The sequence below is a fragment of the Anopheles merus genome, chromosome X (genome assembly GCF_017562075.2).
Source record: "Anopheles merus strain MAF chromosome X, AmerM5.1, whole genome shotgun sequence".
NCBI classification, from domain to species: Eukaryota; Metazoa; Arthropoda; class Insecta; order Diptera; family Culicidae; genus Anopheles; species Anopheles merus.
In genome coordinates, this window is record NC_054081.1 from 1242834 (window position 1) to 1267345 (window position 24512).

Sequence of the window (24512 nt, forward strand, 5' to 3'; positions counted from 1 at the left end):
GTCCTGCTGCGCGCGCACGTGTTAATCTTCCACTAAAATATTCAAAATAAGCAGTATTAGGCTCGAAGGACAGACTTTGCGAGCCGCTCGTCGGTAGTGTGACGCTTTTTTTGTGTTTTTCTTTTCTTTTCCTCCTTCGTTTTTGTTTTTTTTTCTTTTGTTGCTTTACGATAGCGAACCCCGGATAACCGCTCATCCGCAGCGGCTGCGAAGGTTGCAGGCTAGTATGTGTATGTATAATTTTTTTTTTTTTCGATAATAAAGATGTTTTCGTTAAACGACTCACGACGACGACTTGTTGAGCGCGCACATTGCCATTCGTTTGCTTGTTGTTTTGGTTCATCCGAGCGGTGGAAAACAAACCCGATGCGTTGATTTATCGGTTTCTTCCGTTCCTGCACTCGTCCGGTCCTTCGCGGCCCATTTCTCCGATAGGCAGATGAGCGATAAAAGTCTCGAGACGAGCCGTGAGGGGCCCCGGGGTGGGTATGCGGCGATGCCCGTACAAGTACGCATGCATCCGGTTTCTGTAACCCAGGAGGGATGGGAGTGGGGAAGGGGCAGGGCATAAGCACATCTGTGTTATCGCTTGCCAGAAATCTGTTCCGACCTCATTAACCCATAAATATCGGATCACTTGTTTTTTTTTTTCTGTTGCGCCTCCGCCCGCACTAACGCCCCGGGCGTAGGCAAAAAGGGGCTGGTGCGGATACAGGGGAGGTGTCGATGGGGCGGAAGGAGCGGTACTCAAACGCTGAGATGCTGAGACAGCGCGACGGTTTGTTGTGCCATTCGTGCCATGCCGCGCAAATGACTTAATTTCTTTACCAACTGGTGATGGCCATCGCTTCGCTTCGCGCTCCCTCCCCTGCTTTGTCTCGTTGTCACTCTGCTAAACCGCAGTCGACTCGGAGCGGAACGCTCGTAAAAAGCCGCGTTTCAGTCGCGACGAAACCGCCCACCGCACCGGGAGTGTGGAACGATGAGCCGCAACCGACGCAGCACCAGCAGCACGTCCGGCGATTCCGGCAAGGATCCACAGCTGACCTTCGACCAGCGGCTGCAGGCGAACGCGCGCGAACGCTACCGAACACACAGGTGAGGCGAGCGAGTGGTTTGGAGTGTGTTTTTACATTATTTAAACAAAAAAAAACTGTCCAACAATCGGCTAATCGATGCCACAAGCTTAGATCAGCTCGCAATGGAAGATACTTTGCTTTGACAAATATCAGTTTTTTGTTTTGGATATGCAGATCCTTCCTTAGAGATAGAGAACATTCCTTAATATGTATGCAACTACAGTACAGATTTAGATTCATTCACCTTTTTGTGCATTAAACATCATTTTGGATTTTTTTAAATATTTCTTCTTGACCAAGCACTTCTCCTTAAGCTGATCGTCTAAATGCTTTTGTTCATAAAAAGTCCGTTACGTTAGTACATATAAAGCATTGCCTTTTTAAAACATTTTATATATAAACCGTCATCACTCGGTAATTGCTGATTTTATGTACCTGCACCTGTTGCCTTCAATCAGAACCAAAAACCCACTTCTAAAAAGTCGCCACTTGTATTTCTTCCTACCATCATGTGCAAACAGTGTCAACTCCGCGTTCAACAATTTGCGCCTGCTGATACCGACGGAACCGCCCGACCGGAAGCTGTCCAAGATCGAGACGCTCCGGCTGGCGAAGAGCTACATCTCGCACCTGATCGCCGTGCTCGTGACCGGCAACAGCCAGCGGCCCTGTGCCAGCACCAACCAGCGCCACCAGCCGACGGTGGGCGAGCCGGATGGTACGGACGCGCAACCACCGCCCACCTACTATCGCCAATCAATCTGCACGTTTTGCGTGACGCTCGACAAGTACTGAAGAAAGCGTCGTTTCGTTTCGTTGGCTGCAAAAAAGTGTTTGTTCGGTTATTCGACTAGTGCACAACAAGTGTTTTTTTTTCTTTCCTAACTTTATTACTAGTTACTTAGCTTTAAGCCAAAACCAAAACGGACGCACACATGCACACACATTGCAATAGTATTGTAATGGTTATATACGTAAAATCCTACCCCACGACGTGCCAAGTCATTTAATGTTTAATCGTGACCAAAGTGTAATTGTCAGTATTGTGTGCCTGGGGCGCGGTTCACGCGCGTTTTGCTGTGTGAAATAAAATCTACAGCTCTTAGCGCAATAGTTTTAAAGTACACAGAAGAACAAAACTGCCTCTCTGTCCTTCCCGTTTTCGTTTCAGTGTAGCGTAGACATTTGCTGGGGTAAACTTAAAATATAACAAATTAAAAAATAATAGTTCAGCATGCCGCAGAAAGAACGAAAAAAAAGATTGTTCATTGGCCACTCTCGGCCTTATTCTCACACAAGGTACAAGTGCAGTAAAGACAATTGCTCTTAGCCTAGGATAATTGTTAAATAGTGCGCAGGTTGTTTGCTTATTTGCTACGTGCGTTTAGCCGCACTTCCCTCTCCTGCTCGTGCTGGAGAGTCGATTCGTCCCCTTAATTAAAAGCTCAAAAAACACACATTCACACAAACGCGCTGCAAACCATTTGGAATACGCGGCTCCTCTCTCTCTCTCTCCCTCCGTCCCTCAGTTGGTCACGCTGCCACTGCCGAGCGACTTCATTAGCTGGTAGCACTGCTGCAGCCGCTTCTTGTCGCCGATCTTTTCGAGCGTTTTGGCGGCCTCCTCCAGCATGCCGGCCCGCTCGCCCGGCGACGACAGGCAGGGCGCGGGCAGATGCTTGCAGGCGACGTACAGGGCGGCGGCCCGCTCCCGCCCACCGGCCAGCTGGGCCGACCGGTCCTTGCCGCAGATGAGCGACGAGCGGGAGTTGCGCTGGCGCAGGCTGCGGTCCAGCAGCTGCTGGGTCGGACCGGGCGCCGCACCCGCCATCAGCCGGCAGACCGCCTCGTACAGAAACACGCGCGACTGGGCATTCTTGTGGTGGCATGTGGGAAGGAAGCGAAAAGGGTGATTAAATATACAATTCAAAGTTGGCTGACAAGCAACACTTACCGGGAATTTGCTCGTCACCATGCGGAGCAGGTTCAGGTCGGCCTGGAAGGCGGCCAGAATTTGCCCCGGCACCGTTTGGTGCAGCTGCTGGTTGTAGCGCATGTCCTTTTCGATCTCCCAGAGGGCGGTACGGGCTTCCAGCAGCCAGTCGCAGGCGAGCAGTTGCGATAGCTGTGAGAAGAAACGTTCGCGAAGAGAAAAGGAGGCGTTTAATGTGATTGGTTTTGCTTGTTTTGAATTTTTTTAACTGTCAAAAGCGAAAGGGCGTTTAAATTATAATAATAAAAACAATCAAACCACTAATAATAATAACAAAATTATAATAATAATACTAACAATAATAATTTACTCGAACACGATCGAGTGTCTGCCGGACTTCCACGATGGTAATGTCCGCTCGGGTTAGAAGCTGACGCCTTCGGGTTGCATTGCAGAAGTACTGCACCTGTTGCCAACACGGTAAGTGCAATGCAACTACAATGCACCCGAAGGTGGGACCGGGGGATGATTTTTCACTCAGCCAGAAATTGGACAGAAACCCAAAACACTGGGTTTTCTATCCGTAAGGTAATACGCATGTAGGACTTACAAGATAACCTTATGTTTAAGCCTGTCAAATGTTGCTCTATTATTTAGCTTATCAATGATTTGTTGTAATCATCAACTAACTGTCATTTTGAATGTAATTCAGAATAGGTACGATCTTCTATGTGAATGTAAAGAGACTAAACTGTTGCTTCTGGGGAACATTTTGGTGCTTGGTCAACAAACGCTATCGATATTCTCTGTTATTTCTTGGCTTTGTAACTACAACACGCACTTGACCGATGATGTTTTCAAGCAGTGCTGCAAAATGTCACTGTCAATGTCATAAAATAATCTGACTGAAACCAAATCCATGTCAGCGTCACGTACTCACTTGTGATAATCAGAGGTGATAGATACTCAAAACGATTGGTGCGATCATGCTTCGGACATTTTTGCGACCAACACTTTGTCAGTGACTATGTCATGACTTTGTTTTTAATGTGATCAGTTCTGCAAAATGATGTCACTGACATAGTCATGACAAAATCCGGCTGAATCAAAATCATGTCAGCGTCACAAGCTCTACTGTGATGATCAGAGGTGAAGCTCAAAACGCAATTGCCCGATGATGTTTTCAAGCAGTGCTTCAAAATGTCACGGTCAATGTCATAAAATAATCTGACTGAAACGAAATCCGTGTCAGCGTCACGTACTCAGGTGTGATAATCAGAAGAGAAACTCAAAATGACTGGTGTGATCATGTGTCGGACATTTTTGCGACCAACACTTTGTCAGTCACTATGTCATGACTTTTTTTTTAATGTGATCAGTTCTGCAAAATGATATCACTGACATTGTCATGACAAAATCCGGCTGAAACAAAATCATGTCAGCGTCACGAGCTCTACTGTGATGATCAGAGGTGAGACTCAAACAGTTGGTGCGATCATCACATGCTTGGTGACATTTTGTGTAACCAAATCTTGGTGTGTCACTTGGTCGCGACGTTTTCTGGCGGTGATCATCACGATAGTCATGGGAAATATGCGGTGCTTGCGAGTGGTTCCAAGAAACAAAATGAACATGTTTTCTCGCTCTGTTTGACCCGACAGACAATCAAAGCAGACGGAGCGAGGAAGAATGCTGATGGGACCACACGCCAAGTAATATTCCAAGAATGTCGTGACTATCATCAACAAAAAATGTCGTGACCAAGTGAGTGACCACGAGTTCAATCACATACTTGGTGACATTTTGTTTAGCATCCAACTGTTTAAATCTCACCTCTGATCATTTCCTCAGCTTGTCACGATCAAGTTAACACGGATATGTTCATTGTTTTCGTTGGTGAACATCTCGTGATGCTCATGACATTTTGCAGCACTGTTTTCAAGTGTCAAATGTTCAAATGTTACCTTCTAATCCGATTGACACCAGTTAAGTCTGATTATTATCGTCTGATAAGCATCATTTCCTCCCACTTTAATATCTTTAACTCGTGAAAATCGCAAAACATTAATTAAGCGTATTGTTTAAACGACAACAACTATCTTGGTATTGCTACTAACTGCCCCCGGTGCGGCAGTAATAAAATATAAACTAGCAAAGCAAACCAGAACCCGCACAAATCTGACTATTTAAAAAAAAAAACAAAAAACAACACATCCAAAAACACAACAACTTCTAATCACTTACCAACTTGAGCCGGCTCGGCGTCTTGCAGATGTTGCCGGTAAGGCTGTCCTCGAGGAAGCGGCTGCTGGCATTGCAGTGGCCAAAGATCGTCTCAAAGCTCGATTCCGTCTTGGTGCTGCAATCGAGCAAAACACAAAACCCATTAGCGAGAGAGAGAGAGAGATGAAGCGAAAGGGAAACACCTACATCAAGCCGCGCTTGGCGTGGAACGCGAGCAGCAGCGCGCGGGCAAGCGGATCCTCCAGCTGCTGCATGGCGGCCGGCAGCGTTTCCACCTGGCCGTACAGGGCCTCGGCCAGCTCGTCCTCGCCCAGCAGCCAGAAGCCGGCGACGCGCAGCAGATTGCACCACCAGTGGGCCAGCTCGTCGAAGCAGCAGTCGGTGCCGTGCACGCTGCACCCGTCGAACGGGACCGGCTTCTCCAGCCCGAACGTGTCCTGCAGCAGCTCGGTAAAGTGCAGTATGTCGCCGCTGACGCCGCTGCCGGTTGCGGTCAGATCGGCCGCCTCGCTCGACTTGCTGCCATGGTGGTGGTCCTCCTTCGACTCCTTGCCCGCGAGCGGTCCCGGCCCGGCCGCGCTGCCCTTGCCGGGCGAACCGGGCCCGCTGCCCGGGTCGCGCACCGTCCGCTCGTGCCCGGACCCGACCAGCAGCTGGAGCGCCTGCTGCAGCAGGTTCAGCCGGTACTCGCGCATCACGTACTCGATCGGGTCGGCACTGTTGCAGAGCGTGGTGAAGAGTGCGGTCGAGCCGTCCATCCGCTCGCCGTACCGGAACCGGCTGGTGGTGAGAAAGCGGAACCCGTACGGCGTGAACAGCCAGCGGAACCGCCGGCTCGTGTGGTCGCTCGCCAGCTGCTTCGCCTGGGCGAGATAGTACCGGCAGTAGTACTGCAGCAGCCGGGGGTAGCTCCGCTTCACGCGCAGCGCCGCCAGCAGATAGATCTCGATCGTGTCGTCCACCGAAATGACGGACGCAGCCGTTTCCGCCATGTTGACCGCGCACAGGCTCATCATCAGCCCGTTCGCGTCCGTCCGGTTGGTGACGAGGTGCAGCTGGTTCAGCCGGTGGTAGAGCAGGGCGAGCTCGCGGGCCGAGTGCAGCGCGTGCATCCGATCGCCCTCCGGCTTGAACAGGCCGCCGGTGCGGCGCGACAGCCACCGCCCGATGTACAGCCGGTGGAAGAACATGCGCACGAACTGCCAGGCGGTGGCCGACACGCGCTGCACGCGCGTCGACGGCAGCGACAGCCCGAACGACTGCAGGCACAGCTTCGCCTCGCGGTACGATGCGTCCGCATTGCCGCGCCGGAACTCCACGTCCGACTGGCGCTTGTGCTTCCAGTAGTCGGTGGAGGCGCGGGACCGGGGCAGCAGCACCGGGTCGCCGTACACCAGCATGCGCACGAGACAGCAGGCGAGAAACATCAGGTTGACGAGCGCCACCAGCAGCATCGAGGAGAGCCGGGACCAGAAGTACGGCTCCTCCACCGCCAGTATGCGGCGGGTCGTGCCCAGCTCCTCCGGTGCGTCCGGACGGCCGCCCGCCAGCGACAGCAGGCTGCCGAACGGGTTCACCACCAGCACCGCCAGCATGAACATGCAGATCGTGAGCCGCGCGTTCGAGGACATGCCGCCCAGCCCGGACAGCATTTCGTCGTCCATCAGGTCGTCGCCACCGTTCGACGAGAGCGAACCGGACCCGGGGAAGGGCGACCCCAGCATCGAGCTGTCCGAGTGGGCCGGCGACGAGGACGGGTTCGATTCGTCGCTGCGCGGGGGCGTGATCGGCCCGATCATCAGGTCGTCCGCCAGATGGTGGTGATGGTGGTGCTGCTGCTGCTGCTGCTGCTGCTGCTGCTGCCCGACGAGCAGATCCTTCAGCGAGTGTTTCTGGTCGGCCAGCCGCATCTTGTACGTCATATTTTCCTGCTTCAGCTGGTTGTTCTGCTTCTGCAGGTGCCGGATGTGGTCGATCGCTTTGCGCAGGATGGCCGATTTGTTCAGCTTCGCGTCCACCCCGACCACGATGTTCTTCAGCTCGACGATGCAGCTGTTGATGGAGGTGCGGTACCGGCGCTCGATCGCGTTGTGTGCCGACCGCTTCACCTCCTTTACCTTCGGCACGCCGGCCGGCTGGAGGCGGGTCAGCTGCACCTTCGGCTGCCCGTCGGCCGACTGCTGGGAGGGTGCTGCTGCCGCCGCCGCCGCCGCCGCCGTCACTTGGGTCGGTGCGTCCAGCACGACCGGTATGCCGGCGGTCAGGATCGGGCCGCTCAGCGTGTTGACGAGCGTGTGCAGGTTCGGGCTGGCCTTCACCGTGACCGTGCTGGGGACGGGCGCGGTGCTCGCGATCGAGTGCACGTTCGCGTTCGCGTAGATGACGGGCGTGTTGGCGGGCAGGAAGACGGACTGCTTGTCCACCGTCTGCAGCGTGAAGACCTGCTGCATGAGCGGCTGCCCGCCCGCGACCAGATTCTGGACGCGCACGTTCGCAATGCCGGGCAGCAGGTTGGCCGTTTGCTGCTGCTGCTGCTGCTGCTGGGGCGGAGCGGGAGCAGGGGCTATCTTCTTCTGGTAGGTTTGGGTGACCGGGGTGCGTGCGTTCTGCAGCAGTAGCGCGGTTTGGGTGGTGGCGGTGGTGGTGGGGGCGGTAGCCACTGCCTGACCCGCCATCGCTGGGCGGCTCGGGGCCAGAATGACCGAGCGAGTGCCCGCCACGAGATGGCCGGCCGGCTGCAGATGCAACTGCTGTCCGTGATCGTGCGGCTGAGGGGCTAGCGTGGGCAGTGACGTGGCGGCAGGAGTGGGTTGGAGCTGGGGAGCACAGAGCAGCACCTGCTTTTCCTCCTGCTTCGGCGACTGCAACGGGGTCGATGGCTTGGGGCTCGGCTGGAAAAGCGTGTCCGACGGGGAGGGTGGCGGTATGGCCGACGGCTCCTTCTGACATTCCTCCTTTATCGTGACGCCCGCTCCACTCGGCGAAGGGATCGCCATGGAGGCTGAAGAGGAGGAGGAGGCGGAGGCGGCGGCAGCAGCGGCGGACGTATCGCCAATTGCCCCTTCCCAGCTCAGGGTGGACAGGAAGTCTTCGCCCATCATGTTCAGCAGCTTTTCCTCGTTCATTTGGTCTGAAAGGGATGATGCAACGTTGCGGGTATGGGTGAGCGATGGAAAGCTGGGGAAAACGGCTGTAGAAGAAAACAGGCACTTACACATTTCCGCAATGTCCACGATGTCGCTCATATCGTTCATGTCCGCGATGTCCAGCTCGTCCTCCTTGAAGCCCGTGTTCGGGAAAAACAATCCCGGCTGGTGGAACGGATCGTTCCACCCTCGGTCCTGCTCCATTTTGCCGGACTTTGCTGTTTCTTTCTTCTCGATTTACGTTTGTTTTATTTAACACAAAAAAAAAACTCACAGCAAATAATCTGCACCCCGTTTAACAACACCAATGGGAAATGCGGCAAAACTTTCCACTCACTGTCGTCAGGAAAGAAAAACCAAACACCAACGCAACGACGACGTCGTGTATGCGCGTATGTTGACGATCTGATGCAAACACCATCAGATCATGCCGTCTCGACCAATCAGAGGCCGCCGTTTAGCATCGTATGATGTTCACCAAACCCCCCCTGTGACGTCACGCACGGGCTACAGTGCAGGGCGGCGGTCGGGGCCGCGGCGCATATTGACGTACTTTCTGCACTTTTGCTCGCACGGTGCTCTGTTTTGGGTTGAAACGTTGGCCGCAACGATGGTTGATCGATGTGGGTCGATTTTTGATTGAAAATTGTTGAAAAAAACGGGTTTTATTCACCAAGTTTTGGTGCGTCGTAACACCGAGCGGGAATCGGTACTGCAATGTGCAAGGGCACGTCGTTGTGTTTTGTGCTGTTGTCAGTGCGTATTTTGATTTGTCGTTCTTTGACATTTTCAAGGGGGTGCGTAAATTTGAAACCGGAAAAACGCGTCTACAGTGCCGCGTTCGGGAGTTTTTGTAACGGATAAACGAGGGGCTTTTAGAAACAGTCGCTTAAAAACACGGTACAAATACAATTGTTTGAGTTTCTTCACGAATACATGACTTATATTTCTAACTCTTTCCATCGCATCCAGCCGAAATACGTCATGAAAACACTGGCCAACACTGTTCCTCCGTTTTGTGTGACATGATTGGAGTTGGAAAAATTTGAATAATTTGAATTTAAAGCGTTACAAAGCAGTTGTCGAAGCTAAAGTATTGAATAAAAAAGGTATTTAAGGTTGAATAGTAGATCATGATTATTATTGCAAGGTTCCTAGAAATATAATCTTGTTTCAACTAGCATCCTTTACACGGCCTCTCTCACTCGCTTGTTGGCCTGCTCACGATAGAGCACGTCGGAGTGACATGGCCTGGTCAACAATCATTCTCCAGGATGCTCGGTCTGGCTGCAGCCTCCCATCCATGTAGACACCCGATCTCCGATAGGTCTCGCTTCGCCTGATCCGGTCATCGACTTCACTGTGCTCCGCTGCGCCTTATGCCGAGCAGGGGATCGCTGTCGAACACCTTCTTGGTGGAGCTGGAGTCATCCCGAATCCACATAATATGCCCCAGCCATCGTATTCTGCCAGCCTTCACCACCGAGGATGCTCAGTTCGCCATACAGCTCAGAAACCTCGTGGATCATCCTTCTCTTCCAAACTCCATACTCGAAAACATCGCCAAAGATGGTCTGAAAGATGAGTCGCTCAAACACGCCTAAAGCGTTTGCATCCTCCGCTCGGATGGTCCAAAACTCGTAGAGGACCACCGGGCGAATCAACGTGCGATATATTTCACATTTCGTGCAGGCTCAAAGTCTACTGGATCTCAGCAGTCGGTGAAGCCCATAGTATGCACGATTCCCCTAGACAATGCGTCTCCTGATTTCGCTGCTGATGTCGTTGTCCGAAGTAACAACCGTCCCGAGATATCAAAACCCCTTTACTACCTCTAGCTTGTCTCACAGCTTCCCAGTTTTTCTGAGTCTCTGTCAAGCAGGTCCTTCGTCTTCGTCGCATTAATTTTCAATCCAATTCTTGCTGCTTCGCGCTTGAGTCGGGTGTATGCCTCACACGCCTTCGCTGTTGTCCTGCCGATGATGTCGATGTCATCCGCGAAGCCAAGAAATTGAAGAGACCGGTAAAGGATCGTACCACGGATGTCGTTGTCTAGCCCCGCGCCTCGAATGACACCCAGCTTCTACTCCTCCGGTAGTTCCTCCTGTTCCCATTTTTTTACAATCACCTAATTCATTTCGACGGTAAGGTTCTCCGGCCCCATCTGGAAGAGCTCGGCTGCCAGCCCATCGCTGCCAGCAGACTTAAGCTGATGGCCCTGGCTATCTCATCCCGAGATGGCGGTTGCACCTCGTCGTCTGCGTCAATGCTGTCGCTGTTGTTAATGCTGTACTTCTCCTGTGGTGGTTGCCTTGATCTGCGACTTGCGAAAGACTCTCTTGCCTCTGCTCCATTCAGGTGTCCTTCGAAGTAGCACTTCCACCATTCAATCACCTCCCGCTCGTACGTCAGGAGATTTCCTTCCGCATACCAGCAAACCCGCTCCGTGTCTCCTTCAATATCCTGTAGCACTAGCAGATTATCTATAGCACTAGCGGACTCTTCATAACGGCGCTGCTTGGCCTCTCTAGCTACTCTCTACAAAAATGTCCTTCTAAATTGAAAAACAAAAATCCTTACTGACTCCGACAGGTGCGCATTTTTACTGCCGCAATGAAGAAGACACATGAAACCCACACATGCAAAGAAGACTCACAAAAAGTTCACTGCCAGGCGGTTCGAGAATTGTAATTAAAATATATTTAATTATTATAAGGAATTTTAAAATTATAAACGATACCTTTTTCTTTTCACCCACTGCTGGGTGTGTACGTTCTAAAAACGGTGAGAGGGGGATTCGCTTGGGAGAAGGGGGGATGATTTGAGATGAACATTGTGGTTTTTTTTCCTGTTTTGTGTTGTGTTGATGTCGTGTAGCGCGACTTTTGTTGTGTTTGTTAAAAGTGAAAAGAGAGAGAGAGAGAGAGGGAGAGAGCTTACAGTACCAGACAAATTAACAATTGAATTGAGCAACGAATGCAACGATTTGTGAAAAAGGATGAAAATAGTTTTCCCCCACCCACCCCATTGTTTTTTTTCTCTCTCTCCCTTACTCTCTCGTTCAAACGTATACAGCCGCGCATAGACAGACACACCCCTATCTTATGCACAAACACACACACACACACACACTCATACACACATACCGGTGCACTAAGGGTATCTCACGACCAGGGTGGTAGAGGATTGTGATGTAATTCAAACGATCGTTTGAAAGTACGCGAGGAATTGTCGTTCGAAAGGGGTTTGTAGGTTCACTTTTCCTTAAAAAATCACCCCCGCGGAACAGCTCCTAGACACGTACCGATTTTGGAAAAATAAATCATGCACTCACACGCACATGTACGCGTCGAAAAAAACGGGGGCAATTTTTCTTCACACTATTAGTCGGCGTGGTAAGCAGCGCGGAGCAAGTAAAGCCCGCTGATGATTTGCGCCGGTTTGTCATAAATTGCACTGCGCCTATCGAAACGGGTGGTTTGTGCTACTAAGAGAGAGATAGAGGGAAGGTGCGCCCTAGCTTTCTATCAGCTTCTCAGCCCTCAACTTAGCGGCCAAAATATGAGCCCCCGCATATCCCCGGCTGCGGTAGGCATTCGACCGCCACAGCAAAAAAAAAAAATGGTCCTGAAGTGCGTCGTTACCCTCAACAAGGGCCCACTAAAATCTACTTAAATGTACAGTCGGTACAACATAATATTACAGATACAATTCGGGATGCCTCCTGCCGGTCCGCTCGGTCGCTATGAGTCGTGGCTGTGGCACTGTGCATGAAACGCACGGGGAATGCACCGGGAGGGAGGGGACGCGTAAAATCTAACATGGCAAAGTCGTACGATGTGTGCGTAAATGTATGCTACCCGCGCGCGGGTGGGATGGGGATATCCCGTTGAGTGTAGGTGAGCTGCCGCCGCCGCGAAACGAACAACTTAAACTCGTCCTCTCTCGCGCTCTCGGTCTCCGCGCCTTTTTTTTTTGTCTAAATGAATACGGAAATGAAGTTGATGCAATCGCGTGCCGATTGTCAGTTGTCGTGCAGGCTGCCGCCGCTGCTGCTGCCCCCGCTGCTATCACCCTGGTCGTCGTCCGCCCCCGTCTCCATCGCAGTGACGTGGTGCGCCGGCATGGGTGCATCGTCGTCCTCCTCCTCCTCCTCGCCCTCGCCGCCGCCCGGCCCCTCCTCCCCGACAGCGTCCTCCAGTGCCAGCGAGGACGCGTCCTCGTCCTCCTCCTCCTCATCCACCACCTTCCCGATGGCTCTACCACCTCGCCCTCCTCCTCCTCCTCCACCTCCTCCTCCGCCGGTGCCTTCCATCGGCTCTTCCTCCTCTTCCTCCTCCTCCTCGTCCTCGTCCTCACCCACCGTGCCGTATTCTTCCGGGCCGGGCGAGCCAGTGCCACCGCCGCCGTCGCCACCGTCCGTTGTCTCCCCACTGCCCTGCCCGGGAGCCGCCGCCGCCGCCGCCGCCGCCGCAGCCGCCACCACCACCCGCCCGTAGCTACCGCCGCCGGCGGCGTGCTGGACGAGCGTGCCCTGCTGCTGCTGCTGCTGCTGCATCACCGTCTGGTGCAGCTGCTGCGAGAACAGGCTGATCTGGTGCTGCCGAAATCGGTTCAGCACGTCGAAGTGCGTGTACAGGTTGGTCGAGTTCGCCTCGCTCGGGTAGAGGTGGCGGTCGAAGGCGGCCCCGAGCCGCTTCAGCAGATCGGTGAACGCTTTCTCCTCCTTCCGTATCCACGGCCGGTGGTCGTCCTGGATCTGATATGGGGTGACGTGCACGTGCACGTTGATGCACAGCCGGCAGAGCGTCTCGAGCAGGCTGCGGGACGTGATCCAGGTGTTCTTGCCGCCGCCGTGCCCCCCGTCCAGCCAGTACATGTCGCTGATGCGCGACACCAGCCGCATCATCGTGCTGTCGTCCGGCGTGAGCGTTTTGTAGTAGTGAAACTCGTAGATGAACTGGTTCAGCACCACGCAGCCCTTGCTGAACCCGATCAGCTTCAGGCTCGCCTTGTCGAGGTTGAGATTTTCGCGCCACCAGAGCAGCTCGGACAGGTCGTCCGGTTCGGCCGGATCGTCCGCCCCGGCGGCACCGCCATCGTAGATATTGCTCTGCGTGGAAGAAAGGAAGCACACAATGCTTTTTTACATGCCGACACAAACACACACACACACACTTTCTGGCTACATACTTGCAAAATGTCGGCATTGTTCTGTTTGCACGGCACGTCGCCCCCGTACCCCTTGGTGCTGGAAGCGCTCAGCAGCTTGTGTAGGAATTCCTGATCCAGGATAGGTTTCGTGAGCTTTTTCGTAAGATTTATAAGCAGCCTGGAAAACCGACACGGAGACGATGGAAAGCAGAGGAGCATTTAGTGAACGTTTCACACACAATAAAACAATTAAAATGAAAAAAACAAATGAAAAAAACGAGGCCTTACTCCTCCAGATGCTGCAGCGAGTAGTGCATGGGCGTGTGGTCCGGTATGCCCGCATTGTTACCCCGCACGAAGTTGTCGAAGCAGCTGAACGTGCTGTACTCCATCCGCATCGGGCGCACGACCACGATGTGCGACTGGGGGAACGATTCTCGCAGCAGCAGCGCCGTGTTCTCCAGGTTCCATTTGATGTAGTTTTTGTTGTCCCGATTGGATTCCATCTTTTCCGGGATGTCCTGGAGCGGGAACGTGCAGCGGCGGAACAAACAAACAAGTTAACTTCAAGATTCAACAGTTTAAAAACGCTGGACGGGGCCAAACCCCATTTCCCTGGTTACCTGTACATCGCCACCGAAGTAGACGATCGCACTGCACTTCTCCTTCGGCGAGTTGCCGCGCAACAATGGCGGACAGTAGATAATACTGTTGGTACGGTTCTGGTAGCCCTTCACGCTGTTGATGCGGCAGGGCGTACCCTTGCTATTGCTCGACTGCACGGTCGGCGCCTGCTGCGGCGCCTGCTGCTGCTGCTGCGGCTGTGGTACCGGCGCAATCGATGGCCCGGTATCAGCCTCCGTGTCCTTGGCGGCGAGGGAAGTGGTCGCCGTCGGTGGCGGTTCGTTGCATCGTACGTTACTCATTGCGCTGAATCGATCGCCGTGCTCCGGGGAAGGGGTAGGGGATTTCGGGGCAGGCTCATCAATTTATCGGCTGTGGTAAAAAAAAGGAAAAGAAATAGTAATATTATTAGAAAAGGGTAAAGAAATATTTGTATAATGAAGATTGAAATCATCTTAAGAAAAGATTAAGCATAATACATATTTAACTTTCGCTTCATTCAACAATAATTGCCAGTACGTGCAAGTAGACGCGTTAGAAATGCATAAAAAAGAGAGGCAATATTCAAACGAACAAAAAAAAAACTCTTTCCCAAAGAGGTCTCCATGCCCAAATCACCAAAAAAACCCTTTTGCCCGTGCTTTACACAACCGTATTGCGCCCACTCTTTTTTGTGTATGGGGGATGAGGTGATGGTAAAACATCGTTGGGAAATTAATAATAATCTAAAGACCAGCGGTTCCCAAACTTTTGTCATCCAGCGCCCACTTTTATAAGACTATTGCTGATAGTGCCCAATTATCGGATATCAGGAGTTCTAAGCGTTGCATATAAACCTCCCGTATAGAGTAGTGTTGGGTTTAATTAATCTTTCGTTGAGATTCATCCATATGAATCTTCAGTGATGAGTGATTCGAATCTCGAATCGACTCTACAAAGGTCCAGTAATCTCTAAAGATTCATGAAACTCCAATGATTCGTGAATCTCCAACCTTTGGAGATTCATGAATCTTTACAACTGAGATTCAGATTCATTGATTCATTTCCAGGTTCATTTAGCTTCATGGATCTGAATCAGATTTACGCAACACTAGCATTTAACCTAAAACTGATCCTATTGGCATTGGCCATCTTCAAGCATTAGTTTTGATGTTCAATCATATTGTTGGAATTTGTCTTCTTTCAATTTTGCATTCAGTTTCAATACTAAAATTTGAAGTTCTGATACGGCAGCATCGAGTGGAACTGGAGGCTAGGGAGGAACAGGATGACTTCCTTCTTCTTATATCTTATATCTCGGAATGCCGCGTCTCTCATCCACGTTTTTCCATGTTGGAATCCAATTTCTGTGGAATTGAAGTAGCCAAAGTGTAGCATAAAAGCAAAACGTTTGCAACAAAATTCTGTTATAAATCTGTTGACCCCATGAAGATGTATTCTCCAACAGATTTTCCAGTGGCGTTGTGGGCAATTCTAGCCATTCTGGGCATACTATCTTCATACCGATTTACGCAAAAGCGACAAAATTTGAGCTGAAAGTGAATGTAGACATTAGCTGATAGTATTTCTGACACAAATAGTGCAATCAAGTTATCAATTCAGTATTGTTCAGGCGTGGCAAACTAGCTATACGACCTGTATCGGTCGGACATCGGTCACCAGTCTCGCCAATCTGTGGACTGTTCCATGCCTATCGCCGACTGAAAATTGTCCAGCGCCTCCCCCCGCCCCCTGGGACCACCTTTGGGAATCACTGAATCTAAAGGGAAGGTGTTTTCGAGGGCAAATTTTAAACAAATCATTAATTACGTCGGCCCCGCGCGCGCGCTCTTCGGGATCGCTGTGCCGGTTGCCGTGCTGGGCCCCACTCGCACGTGACAGTGTGATAGCAGGGGCGGATGGAGGAGGGAAGGGTGGGAGGGACGTGGGGTGTGAATTGATGGGATGGAGGGGGAAAAAATGGTAAACATGCATCCGTTCCAAAAAAGAAAAACCGCGCGATATGTACATATTTCCCCGACGCGAGCGAAACCCATCGAAACCCATTCAATAGCCGACTCGCCGAACACTCATCGCGGATCAACGGAGTCTGCGATGCACACACACGCACACACGCGCACACCATGGTCAAGCAAATGGACGGAATAAAAGACGCGCGTTGATGCGGTGCAGTAGGAACGGAGCGGAATAGGGAGCGGGGAGAGGGGGAAGGGATGCAAGGGGGGTTTGGGTTTGGGGTGCGCGCGTGAGACCGATCGAAGTTTAAAATTAGTTCTTGTTTTGCCGTCTAAATTTACTCAGCATTAAAAACAGAAGGAGAGCGTTCGGCGTACCGTACACACCGCAGCAACGGGGCGGTCTAAGTGTGTGCGCGCGCGCGTGTGTGTGTGTGTGTGTATGTGAGTACACTCTTTCACAACAGACAGCTCTCCTGTGACGGGTCCAGTTTCGAGGGAGCAGAGGAAGAAGAATAAGGCGCCATTGTGCCAACAGTCTTCCCTTAAAAGAACGCCATTATCGCCATCTCGAGCAAGGCGACGCCCGCTGCCCTGCGCGTGAGAAAGAGAGCCAACAAAAAAAAAAAAGATATACGGAATCCCTCTGGTTCCGCACGCCTTTGCTTCGGGTGTGTTGGATGTGTTCGCGTCAGTGTGTGTTGACGGGTTTTCTTCAGCTCAGCGTTGTGTCCAGCAGCAGCACTGCCCCACCATGATCCGGCAGCGCTCGTCCGTGCGGAGCCGCGGCTCGTCCTCGACCACGATCAGCGATCCGCGGGAGAAGGTAAAGGACTGCTGCCGCAAGTTCGTCGCGTTCATGTGCACCCAGGTCGGGGTGGGCGGGCTGATCGTCGCGTACGCGCTGGTCGGCGCGGCCAGCTTCATGTCGATCGAGACGCAGGAGCCGAACCCGCTGATCGAGCACGTCGTCACGCTCCGGCGGAACTGTGCGGCCGAGCTGTGGGACGTGACCGAGCAGCTCAACCTGTTCAACAGCTCGATCTGGCACTACGAGGCCGACCTGGTGCTGAAGCGCTATCAGGACGACTTTGCGGAGGCGATCCGGCGCGGCTACGACGGCCGCTCGCCGGAGGAGGTGTGGAACTTTCCGGCGGCCCTGATGTTCTGCCTGGCCGTGTTTACGATGATCGGGTACGGCAACATGGTGCCGCGGACGGCGTGGGGCAAGGGTGCGACCGTCATCTACGCGACGTTCGGCATCCCGCTCTACATACTGTACTTCATGAACATGGGCAAGGTGCTGGCGTCCACGTTCAAGTGGCTGTACACCTGGTTCCACGAGTGCAGCCACCGGAGCGACGAGGACGGCGGGCTCGCGCTGGAGGAGGGCCCGGGCGGGCTGGCGCCCCGCAAGCGCATCATCGTGCCGACGACCGCCTGCCTGTGGGTGATCACGATCTACATCGCGACCGGCACGATCATGTTCGCCGAGTGGGAGAAGTGGACGTACCTCGACTCGGCCTACTTCTGCGTGACCAGCCTGTGCAAGATCGGCATCGGCGACCTGGTGCCGGGCGCGAACATACTCGACTCGCAGAGCGGCAAACCGACCAAGCTGGTGATCAACTTCGTCTACATGCTGCTCGGCATGGGCCTGGTCGCGATGTGCTACATCCTGATGCGGGAGGAGGTGCGCATCAAGATGCAGGAGATCAAGGAGGACACGCGCCTCTGCCTCGAGGATCTCAGCTCCAAGTTTGCCAAGTGCTGCGGCACCAAGGACTCGCAGTACTATGACTAAGGTGTGTGTGTGTGTGTGTGTGGTGTTGTGTGTGTGTGTGTGTGTGTGTGTGTGTGTGTGTGTGTGAGTGCGTGTGTTTGTGCGTGCTTTTTCAGTGTAATTTAGTGGAATTTGCAGGCGTGTTAACCTAATCTCCTGTGCGCTAAACAACCGTTCACGTTTTTTTTCCCACTTGTTCGTTTCGTTTCCAGCGACCAATTCCATGCCCGATTTTTTTTCGGGGGAAGAAGAAGAAGAAGAAAAGGAACAAGAAGAAGGTGAGACGCCGGTACCTAGCCTTCGCCTAGCCGTAAACGCTCATGTATTAGTAGTGTAACAGCATTATCAGAATTATCAACACAAAATGCCGTCGAAGCAAACCATTGTACCATACCAGCGAACGTGAAGATGAGCGGAGTGGTCGTCTCAGTGGTTCACGTTCGAAAAATGTAACAAATAATAAAATGAATACTTCAATCAATCGACTTTGTTTTAGGTTCAAGAACATGCACGCACAAACAACCGTTCTCATCATTCAATCTCGTCCATCGTGCGGTGGGTATGGTCGGTGCTTTGGGAGTTACATGGGCAGTGCTGTAAAATGTCACTGTCAGTGTCATAAAACAATCTGACTGAAACCAATTCCATGTCAGCGTCACGTACTCAGTTGTGGTGATCAGAGGTGATACTCAAAACGATTGGCGTGATCAATGCATGCTTTGTGACATTTTTGCAACCGTCGCTTGGTCAGTGACTGTCATGTCATGTCATGACTTTTTTTACTGTGATCAGTTCTGCTGTATGTCACTGACATTGTCAGGACAAATTCCGCCAGCGTCACGAGCTTCACTGTGATGATCAGAAGTGAGACTCAAACAGTTGGTGCGACCATCACACGCTTGGTGACATTTTGTGCAACCTACTCTTGGTCGCCTTAGTGGTGACATTTTCTGTCAGTGATCATCACGACATTTTTTGAATATACTTGGCGTGTGGTCTCAAGCATTCGCATGTCACGTTCGGTATGCCATGACGCACTTTCATTGAGTATCAGCAATGAGCAATCAAGCTACCACGGTTTCGTTGGTGATGCTCTCGTGATGCTCATGACATTTTTCAGCATTGGTTATGGGTGGAGTAGAATCTTCTAAACAGTGAGAAGCAAAAGCAACAACGAATGAATAATGGAGCCTTCGCATGGAGATTCAGCGCCAAAAGGACCATTTATAAATGGCAGGAAAAAAAGCATTTAAAATACTTCAATTGTCGAGTTGGCGCGTGTTTTTTTTTTTGTGTGGAAAGCATTATCACAACTCCAACACTTTTAAACTATTCAAATAATAGTGACATTAAAATTTGATTATTTTCATTTCATTCAGTACCTAAAGTTTGTTCCAGTAAGTAAAGAGGGTTTTACAAATCAAATTGTTACATTGAAAGCAATTCTGTTATGCTCTTAGGGCGCTATAGTAGTCGCAGAATATGAAAATGTTCCAAAAATGAGCTTTAATTGAACACTACACCTCACGTAAACATAGCTGAGGCCGTGAAATCAGTTGCGCTGGGGTGAAAAACTCCACGCTGAAAATGGTTTGTTGACATTTGTTTCTAACTTGTCTGCACAAAAGGTGTTTGGCCCATCGTTTAAACGATAAAGAATGGCTTTCGTATGCTGCAATTAGGATGAGCTGGACGCTGCAACTGCGTCACCCGCCCGTTTGTCGGTCGGTGCCGTTTACAAGCCATGGTGGAAATTTGCGTTGTTTTGTTAGCTTACATTCTGGCTGCACCCTGTACCCTGTTCCTCCTCCAGAAAAAGGAGGTTGCATTTAGCAAGTGCGCGTGCATACACATATAGATGTACGTGTTTACGCGCGTGTGCGCTCGATGCAGCTGGGAGCATTCAAGCACCAAGGAACACTCCCGTTCCAACTCCCTATTTTCTCTATGCAGTTCAGGAAGCACACACACGCACACACCCACCCACACTCCAATCGGGACCTTTGTTTGGTACACCGGGAGGGTGGTTTGGTGAGGTTTGCGCGAACGGGGTGATTGCGCATCCAAAGACAATCCGATCCCGGAGGAGGCAGAGGAGGCAGCAGAACAGCTCATCGCACCTACAAGTGTATGTGTACGTTTGCCGTATGCGCGTGCGTTCCTTGTGCGTTACCTGCGAGTGTGTGTGTGTGTGGGGGTATGTTTGTGCGTAAATGTTACTGATGCTGATGCTGCTGCTGCTGCTAAAAACACACGCCGCCAGCGGTGGCTAAAAAGGAACATAAACATCGTTAAACATTGGCGCACTTTTAACCGTCCACTTACCATTGATTGCCGGTTGACAGGGGCGGGTGGGGCGGGTGTGCGCTCGCCGCCGTGGGATGTCGCTGTGATGTAGGAGGAAATGTTCCTTTCAGTGATTTGTTCCTTTGATTCGTTTTTCTGCGTCTGCTTTTCCCCCTCTCCCTTTTACCCACCGTGCACAGTTGATAGGAGCCCGCTTGGCGGGGGGTTGCGATTGCGTACGTGCGTGTGTGTGTGTGGGTGGTTGGGTGAGCTGTAGGATGATTGTTCACAGTTGATTTCGATGCGAATTTGTGGTAATTGGTTTGGTATTTTCGCGACGCTTCTCCACCTCGTCAGCGCCACCACCACCGCCACACCTACGACCGAGCGAAAGGATGCTGTGGGAGTGGGAGTGCGGGGGGGAGGTGGGAGCGAGAGCCGAGCGGCTTCCTAACCTCGCTTCACGGGGCTGGAACGGCGTCCTTGCGGCGACTGTTTGATTGTTTTGTTTGCTTTGCGGCGTGCAAAATGGACGTACATCATACACACATACACACACACCACTACCGTATCCACCACTCAGCGCCCCTTACCACAGCAGGGAGGGGAATAGCGCGCACTAGTAGCAGGGCCTACCAACACACGCCGCTCGCCTAGTTGGCTGGCGACAGTGGAAAATTGTTTTTCCTTCACACTTTGCACCTGCAGCCCAATCCGGGCGTAAACAATAGCACCCGGCCCGGCCTCTCGCAGCTCCTGGGCCTGGGACGCCTAAACAATCACACACACGCGCGCACACACACACACACCCACAGGCAGCGGAAAAACTCGAGACGCGCTCGGGGCCTATCTCAAGGAACGCGTTATTTCCCCGCTTACCACTGACACGGGCTTGTCACCCTCCCGGCCTCACTTGGCGTCCATCCACACGGGCTCGGTCGAAACAACGGGAAGAAAGATTCGCACACACGCACACTATACAGCACCCGGTTGCACACACAAACAATATTTCACTGTTGTGTCCCAGAGCGAGTGTGCGTATGTGTGTGTGTGTGGATGTGTGGGTGTTTTCACCGCGCGTTCGTCTATTGTGTTCCAGTATGTTGATCCGCTTGTTGTGTGTATACACACAGCCACCAGGGGGAACGGCTGCCAGTGTTGCCAAAGAAAGGGTCAACAAGCCGCCGCCTCCGACGCCATATTGCCGCCGGGCAGCGCAGAGCCGCTCGCATGAAATCGTTTACGGTGCCTGGTTGCGTACTACATCCTGCGCGTGTGCGTATGTCTGGGCGAAGAAAGCGTGCCGAGACGTTTGAAATTATTTCAACCGATCGTTAGGACGGACGTTAAACGAAATAAAGTTGTTTTGCGAATTAGCGAATTAGCGTACTGTCTCCAACACGGTCTCAATTTCTTCTCCAGCTCTGAAATCATTTACTTGCCAGCAGCAAACGTTTAGACTGATCGGCGTATATTGTTTTTAACTAAATTGGGTAAATATAATTTTACTAAATGCATTGCCTTTCGAATCTAATTTATCAATCCTTTGCTTTTAATTTTGTAGTCTCATGGTACAGTCGTCAACTCATACGACTTAACAACGTACCCGTCATGGGTTCAAGCCCCAACTAGACCGTGCCGCCATACGTAGGACTGACTATCCTGCTAATGGGGGGTAATCAAAAAGTCATTGAAAGCCAACCCCACAAGTGGCACAGCCAGGCCTTGACTGACAACGGTTGATGAACCAAAAGAAGAAGAAGAAGAAGAAGAAGAAGGCTTATAATTTCGTTACTATAGGTACAGAAAACAGGCATATTTCAATAGTAGTAATAGTTATCCAATAGTAGCAAGGAAAACAGCTCATTCTGGAAAAAAATAATGCTTTCGTATAATCATAAGGTTTCACAAAAATAAGCCATGAACATAAACGCCGTACTAATACTAATAATAATAATCTGATTTTTAAGACTTCAAACCAACCACATCCTTCGAGAGTCGGGTTTGAGTGCAGACGTTGCACAGAGCTACATTGAATAGTTTCATCTATAAAATTAATACATTTATGTCCATTGAATATCCCAAAATTTAGATATTATGACAATAATCTTCGCTTGCCTTGTCAAACAAACTTCATAACATCACTTGCATTTCCAGTTTGCGCTAAGTCCTCGATTATATGAAAATCTATTCCCATCGATGGGTTCCTGCAGGTATCTAACGTTTGTGAAGTGCGAAATTCAAGACTAAGTAACAAGTAATAAAAATAACACGAAGATAGAAGCGATCGGATTTTATGTTTCGTAGTACAATAAAATGTGTTTATTTTTATTTATGTCTTTATGTACTGTATCGACCAACTAGCTGCACAACCTCCATATTGAACGCCCATACGTATGACACACTTTGTCAACCCATTTCAAATTACACGTGCAAAGTTGATTATTCGCCCTGTGTTGCAATTATTCAGCTCTCGTATGCTTTCGAGCAAAATAAGCTCAAGGGAGAAATGCTTTTGCCTGAGTCAGCAAAGCTTACGTGCTTTCTCTTTCATTCGGGCAGTCAGGAGATTGGAAATGCAAAATCTACTCGAATGCACATCGGGGCAGGGCTCGCTGCCTCATTTTTGGAACTCGAAGCTCAACAAAAAGCTTTCGATTTTATTCATGATAAATTATTACTACACAAAATACCATTTAATACTTTATTATTACATGGAATTAGTGGATTTTTATAAACAAAAATAAACAGTGTTATATTTTTAGCTTTTAGTTGCACCTAGATCTAGCATTATGTTTCAAGAAAAATGACGAAAAGAATGCATACACTTACCTGTTTCTCTCCCCTATTTTCTTTCTTCTGCTGAGTACAGATTGTAACAGGAAATCTCCCGCATTTTTGTTTCTTTCATTTTGCTGTATTAAAAGCGCTCCAAAAACATAAACACGCACCAAACATTTTCTCAATCATTTTCTATGTGTTGGATAAAAAAAGATAAAGAAGCGTAAAATAAATACTTACCAAAACCGACGTTGTCGATCAATAAAACCACCTCAAACACCCTGACGTGGTAAAGCCAGGCCTCAATCCAGCCCTGGCTTTCAATTCATTTTCTTCTATCGAGGTCATTTGCTTCTATGGACAAAATTGTCCAAAAGTGTATACATTGTCGGTAATTTTAAAATATAACACTACATGCGTGTTCCATTTTTTCATGTTTGCGGCTCTGCTGTTGATGTAGCCGACGCCGTTGTGTTGCTGTAAAGTAATAGCAGCCCGCTGTTTGCCAGAAGAGAACATCATCAGAATTTGAGAATTTTTCAGTAAATTTTTTATTTTACAACTTTTTATTTTTCCCCTCGCTTGACTGGAAAAAAAGGATGGCCTCGATGTCATATGATCATACGCTTTGCCACATGTGTATGTGTGTGTATGTGTGTTGCCTCTTACAACGAATGTGCGTTTTTTGTTCATTATTTAAACCAACGCACACACTTCCGCCTTCTCACGGTATCTTTTTTTTTTCTTCCTCTGATTTTCAAAATCTTGCTCAATGCTATGAAATATATAGAACTATCCTTTGCTTTCATCAAACGTGAAAACAGCCAGAAAAAAGATAATTGATTATCTAAGGAACCCAGTAGTTGCCTATATAAGAGTATTTTAAGCATTGTATCATTGTTAGACTATCTTGATGTTCTTGATTTATTTTTCTTTTTGCTTTGTTTAAATTGAAAGATTTTGTGTGCGTTTTTCACTGCAATCGCACGTGCAAACCGTAACTCCCAGACGCGACAAGTACTCCGTATCGTCGTCCACTGCCCAAGCGCGTTCGATTTTGACTTCGATTCCTGTCTGTTCTGTTACACACTTCGACAAAAAAAATCTATCGACCCCAACAAAGCTCCACACATCGTCGCGCACTTTCTGTGTTACTAGCGTCAGGGCGTTTTGTGTTTGTTTTCTTTTTAACACCTACCCCTTTCCTCGCCTCACCCTTCTAACATGGCCTCCTCTGTTCCGTTGGTTTCTGTTTTTTTCTTTTCTTTTTGTAAAAATTCTATGTCATGGGTTTAAATCACTACAGGATTCGCTTAAATCATTACTTTCTCAAACTTACTTTTGCTCACTTATATCGTAATAAAACGTCTTAATGCAATTGTTATGCCATTTTGTTTTTCTCTTCTTTTAAACGACTATTAGTCCTCTTACGTGGTTTATATCCGCTCCTGGTACGTATATGAATGTATCCGTCTCGTGTGATCTAGTGTACGTGTCTACTTTGTTGTGAGTGCATTGTGTGTGTCT

General features: G+C 50.3%; 4 protein-coding genes across 7 annotated transcripts; 2 read left to right on the forward strand and 2 right to left on the reverse strand.

The window, feature by feature from the left end:
• The first annotated feature begins 961 nt into the window (after nucleotides 1-961).
• LOC121588843 (transcription factor 15-like) lies at nucleotides 962-2328 on the forward strand. The gene is made up of 2 exons (XM_041907272.1): nucleotides 962-1098; nucleotides 1601-2328. Exons 1-2 carry the CDS (start codon nucleotides 983-985, stop codon nucleotides 1872-1874), a joined length of 390 nt encoding a protein of 129 aa, XP_041763206.1. The 5' UTR covers nucleotides 962-982; the 3' UTR covers nucleotides 1875-2328.
• Nucleotides 2329-2449: 121 nt separating this feature from the next.
• LOC121588841 (sterol regulatory element-binding protein 1) lies at nucleotides 2450-9161 on the reverse strand. The gene is made up of 5 exons (XM_041907259.1): nucleotides 8471-9161; nucleotides 5443-8386; nucleotides 5257-5371; nucleotides 3034-3204; nucleotides 2450-2955 (listed from the first exon to the last, which is right to left on the reverse strand). Exons 1-5 carry the CDS (start codon nucleotides 8604-8606, stop codon nucleotides 2605-2607), a joined length of 3717 nt encoding a protein of 1238 aa, XP_041763193.1. The 5' UTR covers nucleotides 8607-9161; the 3' UTR covers nucleotides 2450-2604.
• A 1918-nt stretch (nucleotides 9162-11079) lies between these two features.
• On the reverse strand, nucleotides 11080-21411 carry LOC121590982. Of its 4 annotated transcripts, XM_041911247.1 has the most exons (7): nucleotides 20396-21411; nucleotides 20244-20305; nucleotides 20092-20187; nucleotides 14180-14552; nucleotides 13845-14077; nucleotides 13596-13734; nucleotides 11080-13515 (listed from the first exon to the last, which is right to left on the reverse strand). In XM_041911247.1, exons 4-7 carry the CDS (start codon nucleotides 14480-14482, stop codon nucleotides 12427-12429), a joined length of 1764 nt encoding a protein of 587 aa, XP_041767181.1. In that variant the 5' UTR covers nucleotides 14483-14552; nucleotides 20092-20187; nucleotides 20244-20305; nucleotides 20396-21411; the 3' UTR covers nucleotides 11080-12426. The 4 variants fall into 4 exon arrangements, with proteins under 4 accessions (XP_041767181.1, XP_041767173.1, XP_041767165.1 ...); XM_041911239.1 differs by lacking the exon at nucleotides 20092-20187; XM_041911231.1 differs by having other exon boundaries at nucleotides 20244-21411.
• On the forward strand, nucleotides 16452-18399 carry LOC121590999 (TWiK family of potassium channels protein 18). Its single transcript, XM_041911261.1, has 2 exons — nucleotides 16452-17940; nucleotides 18131-18399. Exon 1 carries the CDS (start codon nucleotides 16890-16892, stop codon nucleotides 17937-17939), a length of 1050 nt encoding a protein of 349 aa, XP_041767195.1. The 5' UTR covers nucleotides 16452-16889; the 3' UTR covers nucleotide 17940; nucleotides 18131-18399.
• Nucleotides 21412-24512: the final 3101 nt, after the last annotated feature.